We start from the raw sequence: 24,930 nt of genomic DNA on the forward strand, positions 1-24,930 counted from the left end.
CACATGTTCTGGTCTGATATTTATTCTGTCTTATCAACCTGTGTCTAACCAGTAACAATGTGGATGAGGCATCATACACCCCAGGTTTTTCCTCTCTCATCCTATTGTCTTCAGACTATTGAAAAAATGAGTTTTCCACAAGTATTCCTTGCACTTGCTGTTGCCTGTTGCATGAGATGACAATAGAAGCAGAAAATGCAAGGTTAGGCAATTCTCAACATCTTGCAGATTGGTAGAGCTAGGAGCAACAGCAGAATGACATACAAAATGAAAAAAGAGAGAAACACATTTAAAAGTTTAGATCAAAATTACAGTTGTTCTCTCTACAGTGGCCATTTTGCCATGAACGAGTACATTCTCCAAGTCCACATAAACACTAGAGCTTTAACACAGTTTTCCCTCTCTAGCAGATATTTTAAATATCATTCAAAGGCTTTAAAACACTACAATAAATCCTATTTAAAAACAGTGTGGAAATGTTAAAAACTATTTTAAAAATAAATAGGAATGAAAATAAGGAAGAAAATGAAAAAGAATCATTTTTACATTATCAAGAGCTGGCAAAAAAAATATGTGTTGTGTTTGTTCAAGATAAAGTTATCTTAAACTTCTAATAAAGCAGGTTATTCACGGATGACCAAAGACCACTTCTGTGCTGCATAAACCACTGTCTGCTCAAATGCCATGGTAGTTTGAGTGTTCAATGATTAACACAGTTATGAAACAAGAGCTAAACAAATGTTTAAACAGTAAAAAGAAAAAACTTATCTGTGAGACATGCTATATCATATATATGATGTATTCCAAAAACCTAATTCTTACACGAATCTTTGAGTTGAAGATAAAACATGGATTTAAAGGAAAATACAATCAAATCAAAGTTGTGTATTTTTTATAAGTCTTTAGAACAAAGTTGCAGCATTAGAACTGTATTTTAACAGTTCTAAGCATTAGAACTGTATTTTAACAAACAATCCAGTTGTTTTTTTCCCCAAATATATTTGGAATTTGTTATACTTGAGAACACTTACTTTCTACTTAACTCCAGAGATTATTTCACAAGGCTAAATATCTTTGTGAAGTCCTAGAACAACAATCCTTGAAATAATTATTTAATAAATAAAGTTTGCCAAGGCATGGATATATCTACACTTATGTCCACAGAACACTGTATTCCATCAAGTTCCGTGAAGCCCAGGGCTCTGTGCATAAGGCTCACAGATACAAGGACCAGGGTAGGTGACTCCCTGCCAGATACGGTACAGAAGATGTAACAGATCTGTCAGTATTCATCAGCCAGAGATTACTTCCTCCACAGTTCTGCTGCCAAGAGGGATTTCCTAACGTACTGTGACTTCCCATCCTGGCACAGCAATTAACACCTGAATACAGCAGCAACCACCAGCACAACAAATTTAGTACTCTTTGCCTTTCTCTGCAGACTGTAACACCAGATCAAAGATAGCAAAACAGATTATTTTGAGAAAGCACTATTTCTTTTCTGAATATCCCAGTAATATCTGTCTCTATATAATTCATTCTTAGATGTGTTATCACACATGGATTCACTAGCTGGTAACCTAAGTGAGGATGAGACAATCTTACAAATTCTAGAAGCAAGATTTGTTAAGACCGTAACTTCTAAGGGACAAGAATTTGTAGTGAAAGACTAAGTTCTACTTAAAACCTGAAGAGTTACATAGCGATGCTGATTTTTGCTAAAAGAACATTAGTAAAACCAAGAATTAATGCCAGTTTTTCATAATTTTCCTATTGATATATGTACTTTTCCTTACTGTTCTTCAATCTGATCTTCAAGAATGATCAAGAACAGAGGAAAACAGCTAGAAAGCCATAATCATGAACAAAGAAGAGAGGTCTATTATGGTTTTTTAATTATGAATACTTAGTTCAAAAAAAAAAATCAGCGAACACACTTCTCAGGCACGTGGGAGGAAAAAAAATGTCTGCCTTAAGAAAGTAAAGGTTGGGATACACAGTAGGTAGATGGAAAGGAATCATGGAACTATTTTTTGCAAAGACCAAGTTTCAGGAAAGCCTGCCAGTTTTCTGCCCACGCTAATATCCTGTACCCCAAAATCTCCATGCCCTTATACTCCACTTCCCACACTCCACTGACCATCCTTTTCTTCCCAGTACCCTTGCTCTCAGGATCTCACCTTAATTCATGTCTAAGTCATGCCCTTTTTATTCATCTCTCCCTGGATTATGCACATCCAACAATCATTGTTTAACTACAGGAAACAAGTTCCTCACAGCAAAGCTGTGAAATGCCTTTATATTACAAAGCTCAATCAACTTTCCTGGAAAGCAGAAACTCATCCCTATCCATTGAGCAAGGTCAGCATGTCTTACAGTTGCTGCAACAGCCTCCATTTAATCTCCCAGCCCTACCAGTAGAACATAAAAGGGTTACATTCTAGGTGGTAAGCAACTTCTTGGAAAGTAAGAAAGGATAGAAGCAAGAAAGAATTTTCCTAAGGTCTCTAGTACTCCCTCTTGCACCTTGCTCTCTAGCTTGAAAGCCTTGCATCCTCAGTTGTGTAATACTTCTAAGGTAGTACACTGCTTTATAAAATTCTTTCATTTAACAGTCAAAGTACGTCCCCTTGCAATAACTAAAGAAAACAACACCAGAACATCCTCAAGTATACAGAGAAAACATTATTTACTATCAAATATTTTACCTGAGGAGTACGAGGATGCCAAGGAAACTGAAGAGGAAGATTCAAGAGAACTGCTGAAGAGTGGATCCCATGCCAGGAGGTCACTGTTCCCCTTTCTATTTTAAGAGTTACAATTGGAATATAAATAAAAGATGTATACATTTATAAAAATCAAAATAAACTTCAACAGTAGTTTCACAATGTAATAAAAATAATAATCACAGAATGGTTCGGGTTAGAAGGGATCTTTAAAAATCTTGTTCCAACCACCTTAACCTGGCCAGGGACACCTTCTGCTAGACCAGGTAGTTCAGAGGTCCATCCAACCTGGCCTTGAACACTTCCAGGGATGGGGCATCCACAACTTCTGTGGGCAACCTGTTCCAGTGCCTCACCATCCTCCCAGAAAAGAATTTCTTCCTTATTTCTAATATAAACTTACTCTTAGTTCTATCACTACATGCTCTTGTAAAAAGTCCCTCAATAATATGATAAAAACATTTGACAAATTTGTCCATATTAGTTATTCTTTGCATCTAAAAGGAGAAATACAAATTGCAGGTCAAAGAACTGATTTACATATAAGGAGACTATTGGAATTGACACCTTGGTGCAAGTTTCTGTGTAGGCATACTTCATAATATCAGTTAAATGATTGTCATTTTCAAGGCGACCTACATCTTTAAATCCATTTATTTCAGTATATATATACATATAAGCAATGGATGCAACTTGGAAGTTGCAATCTTAAACTCTTTACCATGTAACACTATAGAACAGAAACTAAATATGTATTATTTAAAAACTGAGAATTTAATTAAAAAAAAAATCTTGCATAATCATGTAATTATAAATATCAACTGAGACAGATCACAGTAAAGCAAGTGTATTTGAAGGGGTAAACAAGTTTATAGAAATCTCCATTGTTACATAATTAATTCTTAAGTTTTATAATGCAATAGATGATTAGCTTTAAATAGGAGTCAGCTGTTACTTCTAATGAGTTACTGAGTATTAGAAATATAAGATCAAATTCCTGCAAAATTGCATCTGACAGAATTTTTAATTTGAACTTACTCATTAGATGGAGCAGAAAGCTTTGATTTTGTTAACTCTTCACCTAAGAAAAACATACGGTATTATCACCAAAATTGTGAAACTATAAAACAAAAATTTCAGTTTTGTTATAGAAAGACAGTAAATATTAATGTTGGCAGTTCATAATGAATTATTAAAATGGAAAAAAGAAAATACATTATTTCTGAATGCTTAAGTTTAGATACTCCTGAAATAAAAGGCTACACAGAGTATTTCATTTTGCGATGAAGTGTTGTTCACTTGAAATTTCTTTCTTGAATTATAGTGTTTTACTGTTTACATCAATACTGTTCTTGAGCAAATTTGTTCTGGTTTCCCACTGAAAAAACCCTCCAGGATAGAAATTCATGCTCTGTCCTCTACCTTTATGGACATATTTTATATCATACAAATAGAGAGTGTGCTTTGCTGGTTTGTGAATCGTACTAAACTTGAGCAGGTGGAAGGGTTTAAAGAACTTGCATAGGAGTTTTTTCCATGGAGTACCCCCTATGGCTTTTGGATGTGTATGGCCAGTCTCTTCGCGAACGAAGAACCGGGGAAGAGACTGGCCATACACATCCAAAAGCCATAGGGGGTACTCCATGGATGTGTACCTCACCACTGTCAGAGCCAGGCTTCTCTGGTCCCCCACAACAGTGAACAGCCAAGTATATAGATAAAGAAGAGGCATATAAAACTGACAAGAGAAATATTTTTTCCATTTAAAATACAGATATTTAAGAAGCTTATTTCTCCAACGATTAAAAAAAAAATCTATTTTAATTCGATGTTAAAAAAGTAAAAGATTCACACTTACTGGATGAATTTTGATTCATTTGTGCCTGAAACAGGAAAAAAAAATTAGAAATAAATTCTTCTACTAAGTGTAAAATAAAACAGTTTATTAATTGTCCCAAGGTTCTTATTTCCACTCAGCTTCCTGTGAGATACTCTGCTTTCAATGCTAGGCAAAACATTATAAGCTTGCAGAAGACCATAGAACATGAGCTAGGACAGAGCAACCATTGCACACCTGCCACACCAGTAAGAAAAGACAGGAATTAATACTGTAAAACTGACAAAGGGAGCAGTATTATTAAATTGCTTTAATGGCCAGGGCAGTAAAACTAAACAGCTTATATATCACACGGTATATATGAGAAGAAATATTCCTAATGTTTTCTCAGTAATTCCCCTCATATACTACACTTACTTGGTTTTAACTAAAAACAGGAATAAAAAACCATTCTCTACTTACAGGACTGTGCCTCTGCTTTAAAAATGAGGTGGAGAAAAACAGAGAAAAATTATTATGTTAATATGTTATGCACACTATTTTCCTTAAAATCAGAGCCAGTCTTATTCTGATCTGAATGTTGTACTAGCATACTTTAATACTATTTATCATCTTGTGCTATAAAGGATTATTGCTGAATTGGCAGAATACATCAATAAAGCTGCACAGTAAATGTTACATATATCCACATTATATGATTCATTTTAAAAGACCTGTATATTATTGAACAGAAATTAGTAAATTATGTTAAAAGACATGCTCAGCTAACTCCACAATGTATTCAAGTGTCTTGTGGTAGCCACAGCACAAAGACAAAAACTGAGCACTCACAAGACTGAAAGGAAAGTCTAAATCTGAGAAAAGAGAAGTATTTAATGTTATATTGCAATGAAGTGTACCAAAAACAACCTAGTGCACAAGAAAAAAGAATCATTAAACCTAAAATAAATTCTGAACAGTAAAATATATATTTACACTACAGATCCTCTACCTCTTTTCTACACATTAAAAATACAAGGAACAAAACTTACAGCTATTGCTGGAGAAAGAGTGATGTTCCCTATGGATACTTTTAATTCATCCAAGGAAGGCATAGTATATTGCGAGCTGTTATTTGGCTGGACAGGTTTTATTTCTACATGGAACCTCCTGGGTTCATCATCTTCAGAGTCAGAATCACTGGATGAATAGAAATGATTCTCTTTGGTATGTTTTTCTCAGTTAAGGTGGAAATACTTCAGATCCACCTGCTTATATATTTCATAATTATGCTCCACAAAATGTTCATATTAAGTGACCTCTTTGTGCACTTATATAGACGCTTCACAAAATATCCACAGTCCAAAATTCACAATTAAAATTCAAGATTAATTTCCTACAAATCAGGCAGTTCCTCTAAAGTGCTTTCTCAACACAGATTTAAGTCAGACTTATTAAGACTGTCATTATAGTAAAATAATGTCCTCCAAAAATCTCAAGAGTTTCCACCAACAAAATAAATATCCCTTCCTGGAGGCTAAGGGAAGAAAAGAGGAAGGGAACTGATGAGTTCCTGAATCTTTTCAGAAGCTGAAGTACTATGTAGGTGACAGATGGCAAATCACTGATCTTTTTCACTGAAAAAGATTTCAAACCTTTCCTCTTGTGTCACAATAAAAAGAGGTAATACAGAAAAGGACACCCAGAGGAACTATTCATCACAAGCATGAATGTTGTTCAGTTCTTTCTCCCTTTCATAAATATATGCAAAGCATATATTTAATATGCTCTTCTCAATGCTGTTCTCAGAACTGGATCAAAGTCTATCACTTTTATATCAATTTTGTAAATAGGAGAGAACACCAAGTGCTTTAATTGCTGCAGGAATCTTCACTGTGGACATTAGAGGCATGTTCTGCAAAGTTGAGAAAAAGAGGGAAACTATGATGATGGACTGGCCCCCTGCAATGGGCTGTTAACCGCCTAAAGGTTTTTGCAATTTAAGGAAATTGCACAGCCTAATTTTACTTTTTATCTGCAGTACCCAGAAAATTCAGTGAATACATTCCCAAAAATCAGCTACCTTGCTAACATATTAAACTTGCTTAGATCTACCATAATATTCCCAGCTTCTAAGCAGAGCTTTCCTCTGTGATGGTAGGAAAAAAGTGGACAAGAATTTTTCCTCCGAAAGAACAGCAGAGAAAAATATAAAGATGGCTCAGAACAAAATCTATTCTGTATATGAAAACTATTATTAAAAAGACAGTAAAAGTAAAAAGCACCAATTGGAAACACCATGTATATGACACCAGATATAACATGAATTCTATTTCTAAATTGCTCAAGCTCCCAATCATTTTAATGGCATTACAAAAAAATGGGAGGATTCAGGTATTGAAAGGATAACCACTCTACATGTTTTAAAAAGTTTACAAACTTTAGAAACTCTCTGAGACTTTTCAAGGAGAGAGATCTGCATGGTCACCTTAAAGCTTTTGTTCTGGCTTTTGTTTTAATTTCTATTTTTTTACTGTCCTCTTAAAGTTCCCAAGACATCTGATCTAATCTTTAACACTTGCACACACACAGAATTTAAGGTACACCAAATTCAGTTCATTTTGCAAAAGCTATGAACATAAGAAGACAAAGTTGCAACACAAGCATAAATGTCATTCATCTTTCTTTAGTTGACACTTCATAGTCGGTAATTTCTCTCTCCAAAGAACTGTAGTAACATCAAATAAACCGGCACAGCAATAGTGAAAAGGATATCTTGTGTTGTTTCTGGTTTAATGCTGTATCCTTCGTCATCTACATCAGGAAAGTTCTAAAAACAACAACAAAAATTATGGTATTGACAATTAACTAAAATCCCATCATTTTTACATCAGACATAATTTTATATAATTGACAAATTAAATTTTGATAACAACTCATGAAAGTAATTTTTATTAAATATTATTACAACTCACTGACTTTATGACCAGTAGTTCAGAAGTTGTGCTACAAGATACCTCAGCAACAGAATACAAAAAACAACCTCCAAATTTTCTGTGAAAACTGAAAACTTTAAATGCATCTGCTCTTACTGATACTTGGCCCCAAAATATTTTCCTTATTTCTACTTCTGATTCTCTCAGCTAAGTCACTAGAGGTTCTGATGGTGCACTCCTCCTAGAAAAGGCAGCATGCCTGCACTGTTGCTTCCGCAAGGAATATTCACACCATAAGTGCTCAAAATTGCATTCCAAGGTTTTCCTTTACACATCTCCAGCACCATCTTGGACCTCTAAGGCCAATAAGCATCTAGGAACTTCAGACTGGTTTTGTTTTTCAGTTCTCACAAGTAATTAAATATAAATTGGAGAGAATTATGTCAAAATACCATAAAAATATATTGGGACAGAGAGAAACAAGTCTCTAAGATAATGTAAATTTTTAAAATGGGCAAAAAACCAAATTAATGTATGTTATATATACAGGATAAAGTGTATGTGAACTGCTTAATGTCTCAGTAAGTTTGTTACAAAAAGCTACAACTGAGGTGCCTTCAAAATGCAGTGATCAGCAGTTATAAAAATCTTACAAAAATTAGAATATTAATATAAAAAAGGTGATTTATTCTAGTGTAGCAATCAGTTTGTTCTACCAGAAAGGAGATACTGGGAGGGAGTTTGGCTAACAGTTTGGACATACCACAGTATGGCCAAAATCTAACTTGTTATTAGAAGTCATGAGATATAACCAAATTACTTACACTGGAGATTTCAAGTGGACAAGGAAGGAATCACATGACTTCAGCTAATGTTAGAAGCCAAATTTAAAGAGAATATCTCTGAATAGCTTTTGAGTTGCAGAATAGGACAAACATAAAAATTGAGTTATCCCTCTATTTCATTTACAGTTATCATAAATGGGTTGTCTGATATTTTACTAAGAAAGATTCTCCTCTGTACAGCTTCCTAAATGTAGCAGTTCTGAATTACATGGAATTCAAACATAGATCAATCACAGATCATAGATCTTTCTGCTAAAAAGAGTAAGAAATATAGTCTTGTACACTTGTAATGTATCAAATTAAATACCATATCAAACTAAGGCCAAAAAACAATAGTTTTAGCTACAACCTTAAAATATGAAACACAGAGATGCAATTTCTTGAAATACTTGTAAGATCTAGACTTCACTGCTATGTGATTAAAAAATAAATCTTAATTTTAATAATAATGAAAAATAATTAAAACCCAATACATTATTTTTTAAAAAGAACAACAAAAAAAGTAATAAAAGTACAATCACACGGTCCAGTACTTTAGCTCTACTTGCTCAAATCAGAGTTCTTAGCTACGCTTGACCTCAGGCTGACCTTGTTTATATACCAAAGAACACTAATGAAACTTGACATCAAAGTAAACAGAACCAAAACATATAGCTAGAGGGTAGGTATAATTTCCTGTAATATTACAAATTCTGAATCCTGAAATTATTTTAGTTGTCATACTGGGCAATTTTCAATAGATCAGGATCATTCACGGTTAAGATGAATTGAAAACCAATAAAAATCTTTAAATATATAACATTTAGTTTTTCTTGCAGCTGGGCTATATATGTAAGGGATATTATTCCTGGGCACACAGCATGCTCAGCATGGCTGGCACATTTGGCTATTTTGATATAAAATTGTGAGTGAATTTAGTTCACAGAAGTTCTTTTCACTGCATTATTTTTAAGTTACTGAATAATCTCTAGGATGAAGTAAGTCCTTAGAAAGCACTAAAATCTTGAGATATCTACCTTTTCTAGTCTTTCAAAGACACTTGAATCACTTATTCCTCAGCAACGGCCCTTTACCATATAGTCTGTTTCCATAACTTCATAAAAAAAATCAAAGTTACATAAAACTGTACATAAAAGAGCTGGATACTTTACAGCTTAAGTTCTGACCACAGGAGCACAAAATTCCTTGCTTCTTTTCAGTCAGCCTACATTAAAACTTTTTTACTGTCTCTGTGCAGAAAACTTAATGTGTTTTTTTTTTTTTTTTTGGTATATCTAAATTTTAAATATATGTAATTTAAAACATCTGACTCTACAAAGTGTACACAGAGTTAAAAATCATCTGCATTGTGTTTCCAGCTTTGTCAATGATTCAGATCGATCTTGGACCAATTTATGATCATTAGCACCTACTTTATTAATGAGATACGGAATTCATATTTTTGTGTAAAATAACAGAAGAAATGGGTAGAAGAGATACTTGATGTGCCTTTGTATAGACAAATGTGTCATGTACAAGCAAAATGGTCCTTAAAATGTTACAAGTAGTAATTGAAGAAGTGAATGGTTTTGCCTTCTGAAACATCAGAATTTTATTTACAAAGTTACACAGTGGTAGATGACACAGCGTCTTGAAAGAGACACATAGTCGTGAATCTGATGTTAATGAAGGCATTTATATTTATACTTGACTAATTTTTACCCTCTTCTTCACACTCCTACAGTTACACAGATAACAGCGTGTCTTAAGTACTGGGCACACAGTGCTCGAGAACTAAGCATTCTATTGACAAAACATAATTTTTTTAGTTTTGGTGAACACTTTAATTTACTTGCTCTGTCCCAGCTGTCACTCAAAAGCAATGGAAGAAGTCCCACTATTACCCTGTCATTAGTGTCTCTGGGGTGCATATAAAGGACAAGAAAGGAACATGTGGAGCATACTGCAGTGTAGCTACTTTATTTGGCCCTTCGTCTGCAACGCTAGTGCTGCCTGTAGGTGGGTCATTACTCTAGAAGTGAAGAACTTTCACTATGCTTCAGCTTCATTTCTTTCCACTTTCTCTTGTCCTGGGATAACTAAGTGGTTATGAGAGCTCCTTATCAAGTTTTCCTCCAGGTATGCTTCAAGATACAGCACAGCTGAACATTTTTTCACTATTTTTTCCGCCACAATTCAACTTCCTGTAATCCAGATAAGGGCTGAGGTGGACTCAAAGCAAGCAGCTGAAGCGCATAGGCTGGAATAAGGGAACAAAAAGCCTCTCCACTTTTGACATATTTGAGATGTAAATTTGACTCTGGCATATCCTTAGGTTAAGACAGAGGCATATTATTGGCCTCCTCTCCTTAGGGTGCCTATTAACCCAACAGACACAGAAGAAGAGAGTAGACAATCAGTTTCTCCCATTGTTAGAAATGCAGAAAGAAAGAAAAACAGGTATTCAAAGTGCCCCGGTCTTCTGCTGTGATTAGAAAGCCTTGTGCTCTGTATCAATGATAGATATTCAAAATATGACAGAATGAAACATTGTAAAACAAAGAAAGAAAAATTTCACTAAATACACTTGTGTTCCAAAGCAATAAAAACAGTCTGTAATTCTATACAACTGAAGTTATTCTACACTCGTTTGTAAAGAGGTTAATGAACAGTCTTGTATGCCTTGATAAGTGTTTGCATTTCAGTTTCCTGTGAAGAAAACTTCCAGCATTATGTTCTGTACATCTGTGACTCCCCTGTTAATTACTTTTGAACTTACTGGACAATTTCAAATGGATTTGACAGACAGAACAGAGAACTCAAAGATAATTACATTACTACAGTCTTCATGAAAATATGCAGTCAAGTAGAAGAAGGAGATCAGCAAGTATCCCAACCAAGAGAAGGGTTGCAATTCCAATTCAGATCTTACTGGACACAAGTGGAACGTTGTAAATGCTTCCCCAAAATAAAAGTTTCTTTTAGAGCTCCTGTCTTCCTAGAGACTATCCCTAGAGACATGGCAAACCCATGGGAAACAAGACAATTAGTTCAGCCTTTAGAAAAACTTCCTAGGCAAAAACCACATACAGAGCCAGACTTCAGTTGCTATCTCTTCCTAGTGCTCACACTGTTAATTTTCTAAGGCTTAGCTCAATGGAATTTACATGTGTAGATTGAGATTTGAAATCACAATAGATGTAGACCAGAATTTTTAACTCTCATGAGATACTGTCACCTATATGTAAACTGAGACAGCTTATTGAAGTGGTCAGTCTTTTTAACAAATAACAGTTCTCAGTCCACACCTACCTTCCTACTCACGAGCACATGAAAACTTACAGTAGTTGCAAAAAAAAAAAAACTTATAGGAAATAATATTTCATTAATTTATTTTCCAATACATATAACCTAGCTACAAAAAGGATGGGCATAAGTGGATGGTTTGCCATAGATAAATTTGTGAACTTCCATTTTGGGACAAAAGACATTTTTTAGGACGTCTCACTGTTTTCGTTTTTAGAAAGAGAAAATACAAATTCAAACACACTGCATTACACATTTTGGACTAGTGGGAAGGCCCTAATGGTATTGAATATACACTGTACATTCAAAGATGCACAGTACATGTGGAACTGGTAGATAATGTATTAAAGTCAGTTATTACTGAATTCTTAACTTTTAAAATTTCAGTGTATTTACCTCAGTGCCTATACTTAAAAATAATTGTAGAATGGTTACCCTTGATAGTCCTTTCACACAATTAAAATTCTTGACAAACAAAAGCCACCTTTAAAAAAAGAATGACCATATTAATCATATATAAGCCAGACAGGTTTTCTGTGAGTGACCAAAACTGATCAAAATTGCAACTGGGACATCTTGACTTGAATTTTCTGAGGTCTGGTCCTCAGCACTTCTCCGCAGTCAAACGAAAATTATAATTGCTTTAAATTTCTCTCTCTCTCCCTTTTTTTTTTTTTTTTAATTATACTTTTCCAAGTTCTATTTCTTGGAATGTGTAATTTTGTAATTTTTTGCAAAGATCCATACAAAAAAAAACAATCCTCATAGAGATAATAATAGAGATGGCTCTAACTACTTAGATCGAGTTTGAAAAATTAAACAGAAAGGAAATCTAAAAGTAAAAGTTGAGAAAACTGAAAAACATTCAAAATAAGACCTTCCAGATGAGGACTCCAACCATAAAACAAAAAAGCACTCTGGAGTGCTTGTTTGTAAGGGGTGAAATGAAATCTCATATGTGAGATGCTGCATCGTGTTTTCACAAAAATTAAAGTAATGGCGTCTGTTTATTAAAGCATTCTAACACCATATTCAGAATAATATTATTGTTAAAGAAAGAAGAAATCAGAGACTGAACTTTAAATTCCAAATGCGGTCCTAAAATATTGGGCAGGGATAAAAAAAAGGAAAATACAACAGAAGCATCAGTTTTTATTGATAGACACTATGAGAATTAGTTCTTTTTTTTAAAAAAAAAAAAAACTTACATCTACACAGATTAAATTAGGTGATCATATGGAGTGCCTCATGCAGCCAGAAAGAATGTTAGAACAACTTATGGTTGCATTTTTTAAGTAATTATTTTCAATAAATGTGGAGACCAAAATAAGCAAAGAAGAAAATAAACACTGCAAGTCAAACCCACTTACAGTTCACTCCAGTGACTCAACCTGAACTGTCAAATGATATTACTTCCATGAAAAGTCTGATAATTGTTAGGATAATTGCAAAGTTATTTTATTTTAAATGTACCCAAGAAAAGAAATTTGCTCTAAGTCAAGATGACTGCACAGTATAAAAGAACTGTCTTGATGAGGATTACACAGCTGTTCTTAGGTATTTAGTTTTATTATGTGGCAAAACTTACTTTTCCCTATTTAGAAGAATGGTTCCACTAGATGTTTCAAATCAAGTTTCTCAAAAGAAGTTTTAATATTAGGTATTAAAACCTCCTAGTTATTAAATACAAAGAATAAAATTCACAAAACAGTGAAGTTTAAAACTTAAATTATATATTCTAATTGGCATCTACATAAATTAACTGGAAAACAAATTACAGAAAATCACTATACTATTCTGTTGATTTTTCCCTACTACAGCCATAGGGAGCTACAATATCTGTTACACATTAATTCAAGAGAACATACATGTTTAAATAAAAAGATTCAATTAAGGAAATAAAAAAAAAATCATTAACATACCAATTTTATTTGCAACTGTCACTTACTGCAATTTGCTAAATAAAATTATAAGATATCAAACTAACAACAACGAAAAGCAGGTCATTAATAAAGTGCATATAGAGATAGTGCATTTAAAGCCATATTTTAAAGAGTATATTCCTACACTGTTGCCAGTGGTAAAGCAGAACCCCATCAATACTAGCAGGATTTCTCAAAGGAAGTATTGGTAAGAAGAAGAGTATGATGCTACAAAGTTAGGTCCACAATAACCTGAACCTTTTTCTTACTGAAAATCTATTAACTAATGAATTTAAACCATTAACTTAAAAAATAAAGTAGCATATACTTGCAGTAAAAATACCTTGCTTAAAACCTAAAATTATTATGTTACTCAAAATGTTATTGTACTCAAAATGTACGCACATGTTACCGACACGTTTATATATACTGCTGAAGATAATTTACTGAGCAAAATTAGCACTTCAAGTATGTTATGAAAATACTAAATCCTCTATCAGATAAACAATGCATTTAGTATGTAAGCTATGTTTCCTCAGACTGTAGCGCTTGCTAATATTAGCTTATGCATTTATTTTGGAAATAAGTACTTACAACTGAGTCTGCATCTGGACACTCCCTATTAAAAAAAAAAAAAGAAATTTACAATTATAAAATGCTCAAGTTATTTTATTCATACAGTTACAAGTACTTCCTTTAATATTGTCAATTAATTTGAAATAGTGCATTTGACTGCTTTGGCTCTCAGACTACTGAAATTTTTACTGTAATAATCCACATTCAACTGAACGAGATTTAAACACCAGCTGACAGTTTATGCTTAAAAAAGTGCAAAAGAAAAACTCAAAAGAAATTATGAAAAAGCAAACTCACATATTAGTGAGGAAAAAAAAAATAAAAAAAATAATTAAGGAAAGTGATGACTACCACACTGTACTCTGGATGAATATGCTTTAAGATTCAGGTCTCCACAACTGATGTGTGAAACAACTAGAAGTCATCAACCCTAATGGAATAGTCCACATATAATTGCAAAACATTTTGGACAATAACCAGTTCCCAAAGGAATTAAGTCTATTCTTAGAGGAATTCAAAGCTTCCTCTTTCAGAGTTTCATTCTTAGTGTGTGTTTGTCAAGCATAGTTGCAGTCAAGTACTAGAAGATGCTGAAAAAAATAACTGAGTGCCTTCCTAGTTAGAAATATTAAAAAATATGCAGAAAGGCAGGAATTGCAAGTGTTATTCACATTCATTATCCACAAGTGTTGTATTTTTCCACTGTAACTTCAATTTAGGCAGTATTATTTAAAATACTGAATGACACTGATTCTCTTTGATGTTTTCAAAAAGCAGAAGCAATTACATTTATAGAATGTAGGAATACTTGAGTAGCATACAAGTCCTCTCTAATTTGCATCCTGACAAATAAAGCTTTAAGTGATGGTGTAACAGTGATTTTATATCACCAATCTGAACATCTTAAATATGCACTTATTGAAAAAAGGTATAAAAAACATCTCTGAAAAGTTAAATAGGGTAAATATAAAAAATACAGTTTTTACTACATTGCCTTAAAAACAAGTACAAAAACTTGCTAACACGGGAGCACTGATATGAAATTCAGTTAATGCCTATTAAGGTACTGAAGGATCTCATCTCCTCTCAAAGGTCTCACACAAAAGCAGACATATTTTACCAAGTTTCTAGTTGATTTACAGCTTATCTCCCTCTGCTGGCTAAACCGAATTCATAGCAATGGAGGTATTCTGAAAGCTATTTTATTGCTTGAAAAGAGAAAGCCTTAGACTTCTCTTGAGACGTGGTTTCAAAAAGCATCTGGACTCAAACAAGACACTGAAGTCCAATACAAGTTGAGAAATGTGAAATATGAGGCAAATTAATGAAAGTAACTGTAGATAAAAACTAAAACAACCAAATCATGTAAATCAGTTGTCAGAAAGAGAAGTGAAATCCTTGGCTAAACTGTATAGCAATATGCAACAGAATACACCCTGTATGGCATTTCCCTGTGTAAAAGCATTATTGGACCCACTACCAGTTCAGGCGTCAACTGAAAAGCCTGCTAATCATGAGTTTTTCTAGATATGGAAAGCCAGCCCTACATAAACTAAACAAGTGTATAGACTAATAAAGCAAGAAACTAAGAGAGGACTTGACTTCTAATGCAGAGAAGTTTCTGTTGACAGAGCTTTATTATGTGCAGTCTTAAGGATCATCAGCTGAAGATGAAATCAGACAAAATACAGACTACTAATGAAATTTTTTAAAGAGATCATAAAAAAGTATTAGAGTACTTTACACAAGCACAGTGAATCCTATGTTATTTATTTGTGATTTTCTAGTTTATTTAGAAGCCATGGAATAATGCAAGGATCTCTCTAAAAGCCCATGTCATGTGTTACATAGGAGGTTGATATCATGCCATCATACCTTTTTCTTTCTGCCCTCAGAATCAATTCATTTTTGTAGAAACAAAATACTATTAGCACCTGCTGTTCTTAGGTCATGAATTTTTCAGCATTATGTAAAAAAGAACTAAGGCTGGTAAAATAATTTTTAAAAGTAAATTTTAAGAAGTATGTATGCAGATGGTGTCTCTGAGAATATTTCTGTATTGCTAAGTTTGTCAAATTGTAAGCTATTTTCTGTTAAATTAAATATGTTCATTGTGGAAACATATCTAGAAATTATGAAAAAAATACACTGAAATACAGTAACCATAATTACTAATACAGGCACTGTGACCAATCCATCTCAGAACTATTATTCAAACTCACTTTCTGGAGAGCTTAACTCCTGGGAGACAGAGCACAAGTAAAGAATATGGCAAAGGGTATACCTGGGACATCAGTCCTGAGCTAGACTGCAAAAACATTCAAAGATTTTTCTCTCCTTTGATACTATATACTATATATTCTCCTAATGGAAGAATAACTGAAAGCTTCAATTCTGCAAACACAGGCATCCAGTACTTTTACCACGCACGGAGCTATTATTTTGTTAGAAGTATACGTGCAAATTACATTGTCTACAACACTCAAATATAGAAGAAGGGGAAACTATTTACCTATGCACAGGAAAGAATGCAACATGGCTAGACTACTGTCAATAGCCTGATGTTATTTCCTTAAAATGCTTGGTTACAAAAATCGTAAATAGTGGTGATGTTTTCATATTCATTGCATTTCTTTCAATTGCAGTTATAAACCTGTTTTTTGGTTAAACATCAGCTGATTTTTACCCCCATGCTTTTACTAGTTTTCATATAAGACAGAGCTTCAGGGTGGAAATATACTTACACAGATTCAGTATCTTTTTCTTTTTTCATGATTCCTGATAAACCAAAAGGCTTCCTCTTCCGTGGTTTTATTCCTAAAGAACAAACACTTTTCATTTAAAGATCAAGGAGATAAATACATGTTTAGCAATGTCAAACAGAAGTACATATGAATGCCAGTGTTCTAAATGCTGCCTCAGTTGTTATAAAAATTTAACAGGGGAGACTGGTATGAAGCCAAACTAAGTAAGGGAACATTGTTACAATTTGTTTTAAGTAACATACCAATCAAAAAAATAAAATCTAAATATGGCTGTGGCTTTTTAATAAACAATAGGTGCATTGGCAGTTTTGAGGAACAGGACTCTGCTCACAGAAACTCAAGAGGTGCTGATGGTCCAGGTGATCCTGAACAGCCAATGCACTTGGATAGAAACAGAACACTGCCTTCCCCAGCTACTGCAGTTCAATACCCTCTTGTTATTTCCCCACATGTTCTCAGCAGCTGCAAGACCCTGCCTTTCCTCAAGAGTAGGATCCTGGTCCTGATAAAAAGGAGATTGTCTCTTGGATTTCCACCTGATGCTGAGCTCATGATTTCCCAGTGCTGTAGCCAGCTCTCAGACTGGTTCTCACTGAGTCTGGAATCATGGTTCCCCTCTGTTGTTTCTTTCCTGCTTTTAGCACTGGATACATATACCTACAGAACTGAAAAAAATTTGCTTTCATACCCATTTAATGTACTAAAATTAAAATACATTTAAATATACCATCAGACTTGCTGTCACATCTGCTTCTCCACAACATTTGCTTGAGCAAAGTAGACTGCCAAACAAAATGAGTAAGTGCAAGCATCTGATCCAACTAGTCTATAACTTTGTTTTGATGCATGATACTATTGAGAGCATGCTTTTGAGCAGAATGGTGGAAATAATTTGGTTTCCAAAATTTAACAACTGAATTCAAGCACTTTATTATATTCCCCTTTATAGAAATACATTATACAGTGCATAAGTGCAATCTCCCCCCTTTTTAATTTTTCAGGGTTCAATAACTCAAAACTTCTCAAATCAGTAAGCTGTAGAGTCAGTCATATATACAGAGGCACATCAATTGCTCCAAGATTATTTTTAAATGTCCAGGCTTTATTTTAATTTCTTTCTGTGCCTTATGCAGCCCAAAATAATGGCAAACAAAGTATAAGGGTAGTTTCTGAACACGGATGCTCTCTGCTTCAGTCAAAAGAGATTTTAAGACTCAGCTGCAGCTTTGGCAACTTAAAAGTTTTTACATGCTACAGTTATACTGTCAGCTCCTCTGTCCCACAAGTAAATACATAGCTTATGGACATAAAGCAGTTCTTAATCACTTAAAAAAATCCCCTAAGCAAAATAAGCTGTGGCGACAAAGAAAGACTTTGCAACCATAACACTACATTAGACTTGGTATAACCAACATGGTAACAATGGGAAGAGCCTGGGCCATGTTTTGACACTTGTAAATTAAGTTACAACAGTCATAAGTGAATTAAATCCAAACCTCTGCAAATACAGGGCTTAGCCAAAATATACTTGTAAAAAACACTCAAATTCTCTGACACTTGTGCCTTAGTCTTATATAGGTTTTATAGGTCTTATTGTCACTGAATTTTGTTTCCCACAAGGAAAACTGCTTTTCAGTCTACTGGAGAACTTCAGAGTTATACACACCGAGTACTCTTTGCTTCATAGCAAAGAGTAAATAACTCTTGTTATTTACTCATGTAAATAACTATGCTATGGCAACTTACCTTCAACTACACTGGATGTGTTGCATTCTTCGAATTCAATAGGGCCTTAAAGAAATGACAATGAAGATAAACATTAGGTAAAATTTAATCTATTTTAATGACTACTAATATTTCCTGATAATCTCTATATAATCTTATTAAAAATTTAGGTGGCAACTGAAAAGCACAATTACCATGCCAGTGGCCAAAAAGATTGCAAAATCATACATGTAAAGCAATATTTTGACTCTTTCATATTGAAAAATTGAAATACTAGTACCCATCATCTAAATACAATTCAATTACCTATGCTATTATTACCACATGAAACATCTAACAGGTGTCCTCATTCAAAATTACATCCATAATACAGTATTAGTGTAAGGTTTTAAATTTATCTTCTTTTAATGAACCAGAATTGTACAAAGAAAAATAAAAAAGGAGAAAAGCACAGCTATAGCCCTAATTTTGAGATTCACACATTTGCTAACTCTGCATTGCTAGTTCTAGTGTTTGCTCTCCACAGCCAATTAGCTACACAGTTAAAACTGGCATGTAGAACCTAAAACACAGCAATAAAGAAGACAAACTTTAAAAAAAATAATCATTAAGTCTCAACAGGACCAAAAAAAGCAGTGAACAGTAGTTAATTTCTGTATCTAAATAAATTAATTAAATTTCAGTTGACACAAGGTAACAGTCAACTGCCATTGCAAAGTAATGTCCTAACCCTCATTCATTCAGTCTGGTCAGATCTAGAACTTACCTTTCTGTAACCATTTTGAGGGCATGCACACAAGTTTATATATAGACACATTACAGATAAGATACTGGAGAAAATGAGTTCTAATGACTTTTTTCTTTAATTAAGGCAGACTCAAAGTATTGACTTGTATTTATTTTAATTAAGATTGCGTTTGCAAAAATTTCCCAGTCAGTAAAAAGGGACCTGTAAAAAGCATGCTTGTAAAACTAGCAGCAGGATGAGGATCTGGGCCTAGAACCCATCAATAGCCCATTTGTCATAATAAAAATTGTTTGGCCTCCAAATGATGTTCCTGAAAGCAGAACATGAAAAGACAAATCTCAAATGGCAGTCTCAACAGCCCTTTAAATTTCAATTATTAAATCATTTCAAATGTGAGACTAAATATTTAATATAACAAGACAAGATGCAAATTCCTAACAGCTCTCTCAGTCTCTTACACATTGTAAATACATAGGCATTTTAAGCTGGTCTTCAATCCCTTCTCCACTAAATTCACAGTAAACCCAAGTCACCATGCTCCAAAAATCAGCAAACTTGGGTATCTTGCAAAACAAAACACAGAAAAAAAAATCCAGAAAAAAGTTTTAGAGAACTGTACATGTTCACATCTCCACACTGATTTCATCAACATTTTATGTTGTGAATTTAAACTCTATTTTTCAAAAGATACTAAGCAAGAAACTCAGAAAAACGCCATAAAATATAGAAGCCAAAGAACAAATCCATTACTTCTTCAGCACTGTTTCAGACAGCACATTTTCATCACTTGGCAAATGATTCAGCTGCTTCTATTTCTTGCTTCTATACATATTCCCATTTTGGCTGGGAAAAGGAAAAAAAAAGCCAAACCAACCACAAACACTCATGCCCAAAACAAAAGGAAAAAAACCTGTAAACAACTGAGACTTCAACATATTTTTAGAGGAATAAACTACTCAAGTTTCTTCAGAATTTCATCTTCTTCTTTACCCTTTCCAGCTACTAAAACTGATCCCCAGACTATTAAGACCTTTATACTAATGATTAAAATAAATATTCAAGGCTCATGTATAGCTTATCCTTATTTCAGATCAGTATCTTTAACTTTCACTTCTAAAATAAGCAGAAAAAATTTCTTGAAAACACATCCAACTTCCTCTGTTTTGCCTATTACACTTGCCAAAATGCCCCTGAAGGTGGGTTTTTACAGCTTGATAAACTTTTTATTTGAATTCACATTCACTCTTATTACAGAAACACACAGATATCACATGTATCAGTTACAATTCAAAAACATCTTCTGATCCTAACTTACTTTTCCTACTCAACTCGAATTTACATAGGGACTTTCTTGCTTTGGAATCTCAGAAGTTTGTGCCAGTGGCTGTCTCTAATTAATCCACAAACAAAATCCACAAAAAATTAAGTTCAGCATTTTCCTCCAATGCCCAAAGATATTTGCTGGTTTTATAAAGTTTGTATTTAACACATCCTCACCAATATAATACATTGCATTTTTTGCTTACATCAAAGGCAAATTCATACCATTTGCCTGTTGGAGTAGAGCTGAGTGAAATTTTACCGTTTCTAATTTTCTTAAGAGTTTTTTTTTCTGTAACTTCAGACCTCCCAACAGTTCTGCTTCCTATATGCCTGCCATAAAGAGTAATATGTTTTGTCTTTGGCATAGTATTTTTAAATCAAAATAACATTACAGAAATAGACATTTTCTGTGGCACTCCATAGTGAACCAATTCAGAAAACAGGACAGCTGTGAGAAACTTTCAGTAGCCTTCGTAACAGCTGGACCGTCCTATGGACATATGCCTTTGTGTCCAAAGAGGCAATAATACTGTATGCCCAGCCAGAATTGTGTGTTGTGACCATGTTGTCCTCTGCTAGAACTAGCTGCAGTCTCCTAGCCAGCCAAGAGGCCCTAGGCACACATACTACTATGGGAGCATGGCATCAATAAGGAATTCAGATAGTTTTTTAAGAAGTTCCCTCTGCCTTGCCCACTGTATATGGAAACAAAAGCATCTGCACCAGTACTAAAGAAAACCCAAACAAACAGCTAAACTCAAAAAGCTTTCTTCTCTGAAGCGCCATAACATCTATCTTTCTCATTCCTTAATCATTAGCTGCTATAGCTAAAAATTACCAGTGGGCTTGTATTAATGGATCTTGCTAGAGAGGTGTAATATACAGGCAGAACTCAAAGCATGCAAACTCATGTACTGGTGTCACAATTTGTAACAGCTACGCAAAGTTTTTAAGGTGGATGCATTATTTCTATAAGGAAAAAATTTTTCTGAACAGACTTGTGCCCAATGGTTGAAGCACAAAGGCTTCATCATCAAGGATTTCAGCTCAAAATCTGGAAGATTATAATGGCTAAAATTTCTGATGCAAGTAAACAGATTTACTGTTCATTGCAACATTTAAAGAAAGAAAACCAGTTGCTTCAAACACTTCAGAAATAGAGCTGAAGTTGAGGACTTTGATAAGCCCGTGCCACATGGTAGTCCAATTGAAAGGACCATCTAGATGTTGCCATACTGCAATGCAGGTGATAATACTGACACTACTGCTGTTCAGCAGTATTGCAGGCAAAGCACTGAAAGTTCCTTTGCTCTTTTTCTTCTCACAAGAAAACCACATGAATTGAGGAGGAAGATTGTTCTCAAGCATTCATATGAACACAAAAGCAAATATTAAAACTAAAGCAGTACTGTAAAAATCAAAAAGACATTTGAAAACACTCATCAGAGTAAGTAAAAAGTTATAGTGGAGTCTCTGATTTAACGTTCTGTTGCATGGATGGTTCCAGGTTCAAGACATCTTTTAAAGTCTGCCCTGCTGTTATATTGATCTGTTCCATTATTGGTAACTACAGCTTAAGCATCTCAAATACCTCTATATGGACTTGTATATGTTTGATACTGTAGACACATAGAACAGAAAGAAAAGAACAAATACGGTGCATAAATGAAGGTTAGCCTTTATAATAGACAGAGAGACGAGTACCTAGTGGAGTTTCATACCTTGCTATCAGGATGTTAATGAAAATTTAGTACCTGACATCAAAAATTAGTAAGCTCCTCCAACTGTATGTAAACATTCCCACCAAGCGTCACTCTAAAGCATTTTCCAAGGCAAGCTACACTGAATTTTTGAATACCAGAGCATTCTACCATCTGGGACAAATAAGGACATTAAGAAAAGGCAAATGGATTATGGTTTCACAAATACATAAGGCAGACAGCTGCTATTTGACAAGAGACTGAAGCAAATACATCAGGACTGGATCAGTCCTTAGGCTCCTGAAAATAAGGAAGCTTTGGTTCACTAGAACAGAAAACACAAAAGGTAATTTGAATAAATGGAAAATTTTCATTTTAGTTAATCGCATAGCTTACAATAAGTGATACTAGCATAAATTAAGCATGAGTGAGTCTCAGCTTGGGATGCATCTCCTAGACTGTTCAGTAACTTCATGTACTGTTTCTCCTTTACAAGTGAGTATGTGGGCTTTTGTGCCACTAAAGGCAAAGTATATGGCTAGCAACAGGGAGATACTGGTCTTATTGAAAGACAAATGGAGAAAATGTCATTGCACTGTAAATTATATTACCATATCTCCTACATAATTAGCCCACATCTATGGGAACAGCATTTTCAGAGTATACACAAGGCAACTACAGACACTACTATTTAACACCTGCTTCTTAATTTACCTACAGTGACACTAATTATCTTGAGGCCAGTCAAAAAACAGTTACAAAACCTCTCTCTGTAAAATCCTAGATATAGGTTTTCCAGTCTATCTGAATAACTCTCACAGAAAATCTGTGTGAGAGAGACACTAGGATAATGTTTTGCTTAGGTCAAAACAATAAAATAATTTGCACAGAGAGGAAAAAAGGGTTTTACTGTTTGGATTCTTAAATAAACAATTCAAACACACAAGTCAACTACTATTACTAGGAAGGAAAACATAATATTATGTCATACCCTGAAAAAGTGCCCCCAGTAAGTATATCAATGAGCTGGAAAATCCTGCAGAGCTAAAAAGGTAAACAAATCAAGAAGTCAACAAATCAAATAAAAACTGCTTTACACTTGCATCTGCTTCTGAAAATGGTCTCCTTTCTGGTTTTGGGGGGGTATTTATGACAGAAAGAAACATTATCGCACCAAAGCATGTATTGGTATTAACTGCATTTAATTTTCAGTAACTAGAGGCCTTCAGACACTCAACGCCCCCCCTCCAAAACTGCACTTCCCTGCAACCTGAGGAATCAGTTTACACACATGCATGCACACATATAAACATTAACATATCTGTTTCCAGCAAAAGCTTTTAAAAACATTCTATAAATCTGTACCTGTGGCTACAAATACAATAAAAAACCCCGTATTCTTGTTTTTGATAACAACACAAGTTTGTCTCTGAGTGTAAGTCATGCATGAAAGGAGGACAATTTTTTTTAAAACTGCATATGCTTCGCATGCTGCTTCAAATGGCAAAGCTTTGCGTGCCTGGCTCAGTGCCAGTTGACAGCTCAGCTGGATATCAATGCACATTCTGACCCCCCTTGCAGCGTGTCACTTCTGAATTGTTTCCGCAGTAGAAAGTTTATTCAACCTCTCTCTCAAATTCAGTGGACCGACCATCATTCTGCTATTTAATCATAGCAGAACAGGTTATTTTTCTGACAGCACTAAAGCCAGACAGCAATTCCTAATGAACAGTTTGATACAAGTGGAATTTCGACTGTTTTAGCGTCAATTAATTCTGCTGTCAAAACAAATGACTGCTTTTAGTGTTTAGATGTCAAGCTGCATCACAAAGGTCAATTTTGTAGGTACACAAACATATAAGCAATCTTTTTCTTGCTATCATCTGATCCTGTGACATGTTTAGCAAAAAATTTCAAGCTTTCAAATTTAGAAGCCCAGAAACCAAAATATATTGCCTCAACATCACTGTTTTTAACACTAACTTTGATTTTTATTGCCTGTCCAAACATGAGAAATAATTTTATAAAATAACAAACACAATTTTATTTTTCCCTGGAGAAGGACTTCTTATTTTACATACTAAAAAAAAAGAAACAAAACCAAATTCAAGCATATCTTACTTGTAGGAATGCAGACTAAAGATGAATGGCTATTATCTTTGAGGTAAATAACATACATGTGATATATCTATCATGCTAGTACCAGACTGCCACGAGCAAATGTTAGTTTATGGATTTGGTCAGCTCTTCTTTGCAAAAAGAGGATAAGGCACAGAAAATAAAACTGGCTAGTTAACCTGTCAGTCTGAGGGAAAACACTGAAATAATACTGGTAAACCTAATTTAAACCTAATTCTATAAATACAGTTGCACTACAACAACGAGTTTTTGACTACTCTTTGATACATCCTCAGGATTGTATATCAACCTAGCTGCTATATAGCTTCTAGAGCTGCTGAAGATTTTTTTTAAAAAGATCACTCTTTTTAAAAAAAAATCATGTTGAAAAGAAAAAATTATAGCATGGTAATAGTATTCATATATATAGATATATATATAAACA

General features: G+C 34.2%; 1 protein-coding gene across 10 annotated transcripts in view; it reads right to left on the bottom strand.

Annotated features, from left to right (window-relative positions):
• Positions 1-24,930, bottom strand: part of FCHO2 (FCH domain only 2) — a 78,234-nt gene that overhangs the window by 20,454 nt on the left and 32,850 nt on the right. For 7 of the 10 annotated variants that reach the window (XR_003571187.1, XR_003571188.1, XR_003571186.1 and 4 more), the window contains exons 9-17: positions 18,618-18,662; positions 16,851-16,923; positions 14,125-14,149; positions 7,318-7,372; positions 5,595-5,773; positions 5,026-5,040; positions 4,585-4,609; positions 3,765-3,807; positions 2,709-2,803 (exon numbers count right to left, since the gene is read on the bottom strand). Coding sequence is in view for 7 of the 10 variants with exons in the window: in XM_027883429.1 (XP_027739230.1) it covers positions 2,709-2,803; positions 3,765-3,807; positions 4,585-4,609; positions 5,026-5,040; positions 5,595-5,773; positions 7,318-7,372; positions 14,125-14,149; positions 16,851-16,923; positions 18,618-18,662 (555 nt within the window). In the remaining 3 variants the exon portion in view is untranslated. The remainder of the gene's footprint in view (positions 1-2,708; positions 2,804-3,764; positions 3,808-4,584; positions 4,610-5,025; positions 5,041-5,594; positions 5,774-7,317; positions 7,373-14,124; positions 14,150-16,850; positions 16,924-18,617; positions 18,663-24,930) is intronic. The other 3 variants (XM_027883440.1, XM_027883409.1, XM_027883419.1) reach the window with 2 other exon arrangements.

Source organism: Empidonax traillii, unplaced genomic scaffold (genome assembly GCF_003031625.1).
Source record: "Empidonax traillii isolate 1590-97213 ecotype Southwest subspecies unplaced genomic scaffold, ASM303162v1 scaffold8:size5222938, whole genome shotgun sequence".
NCBI classification, from domain to species: Eukaryota; Metazoa; Chordata; class Aves; order Passeriformes; family Tyrannidae; genus Empidonax; species Empidonax traillii.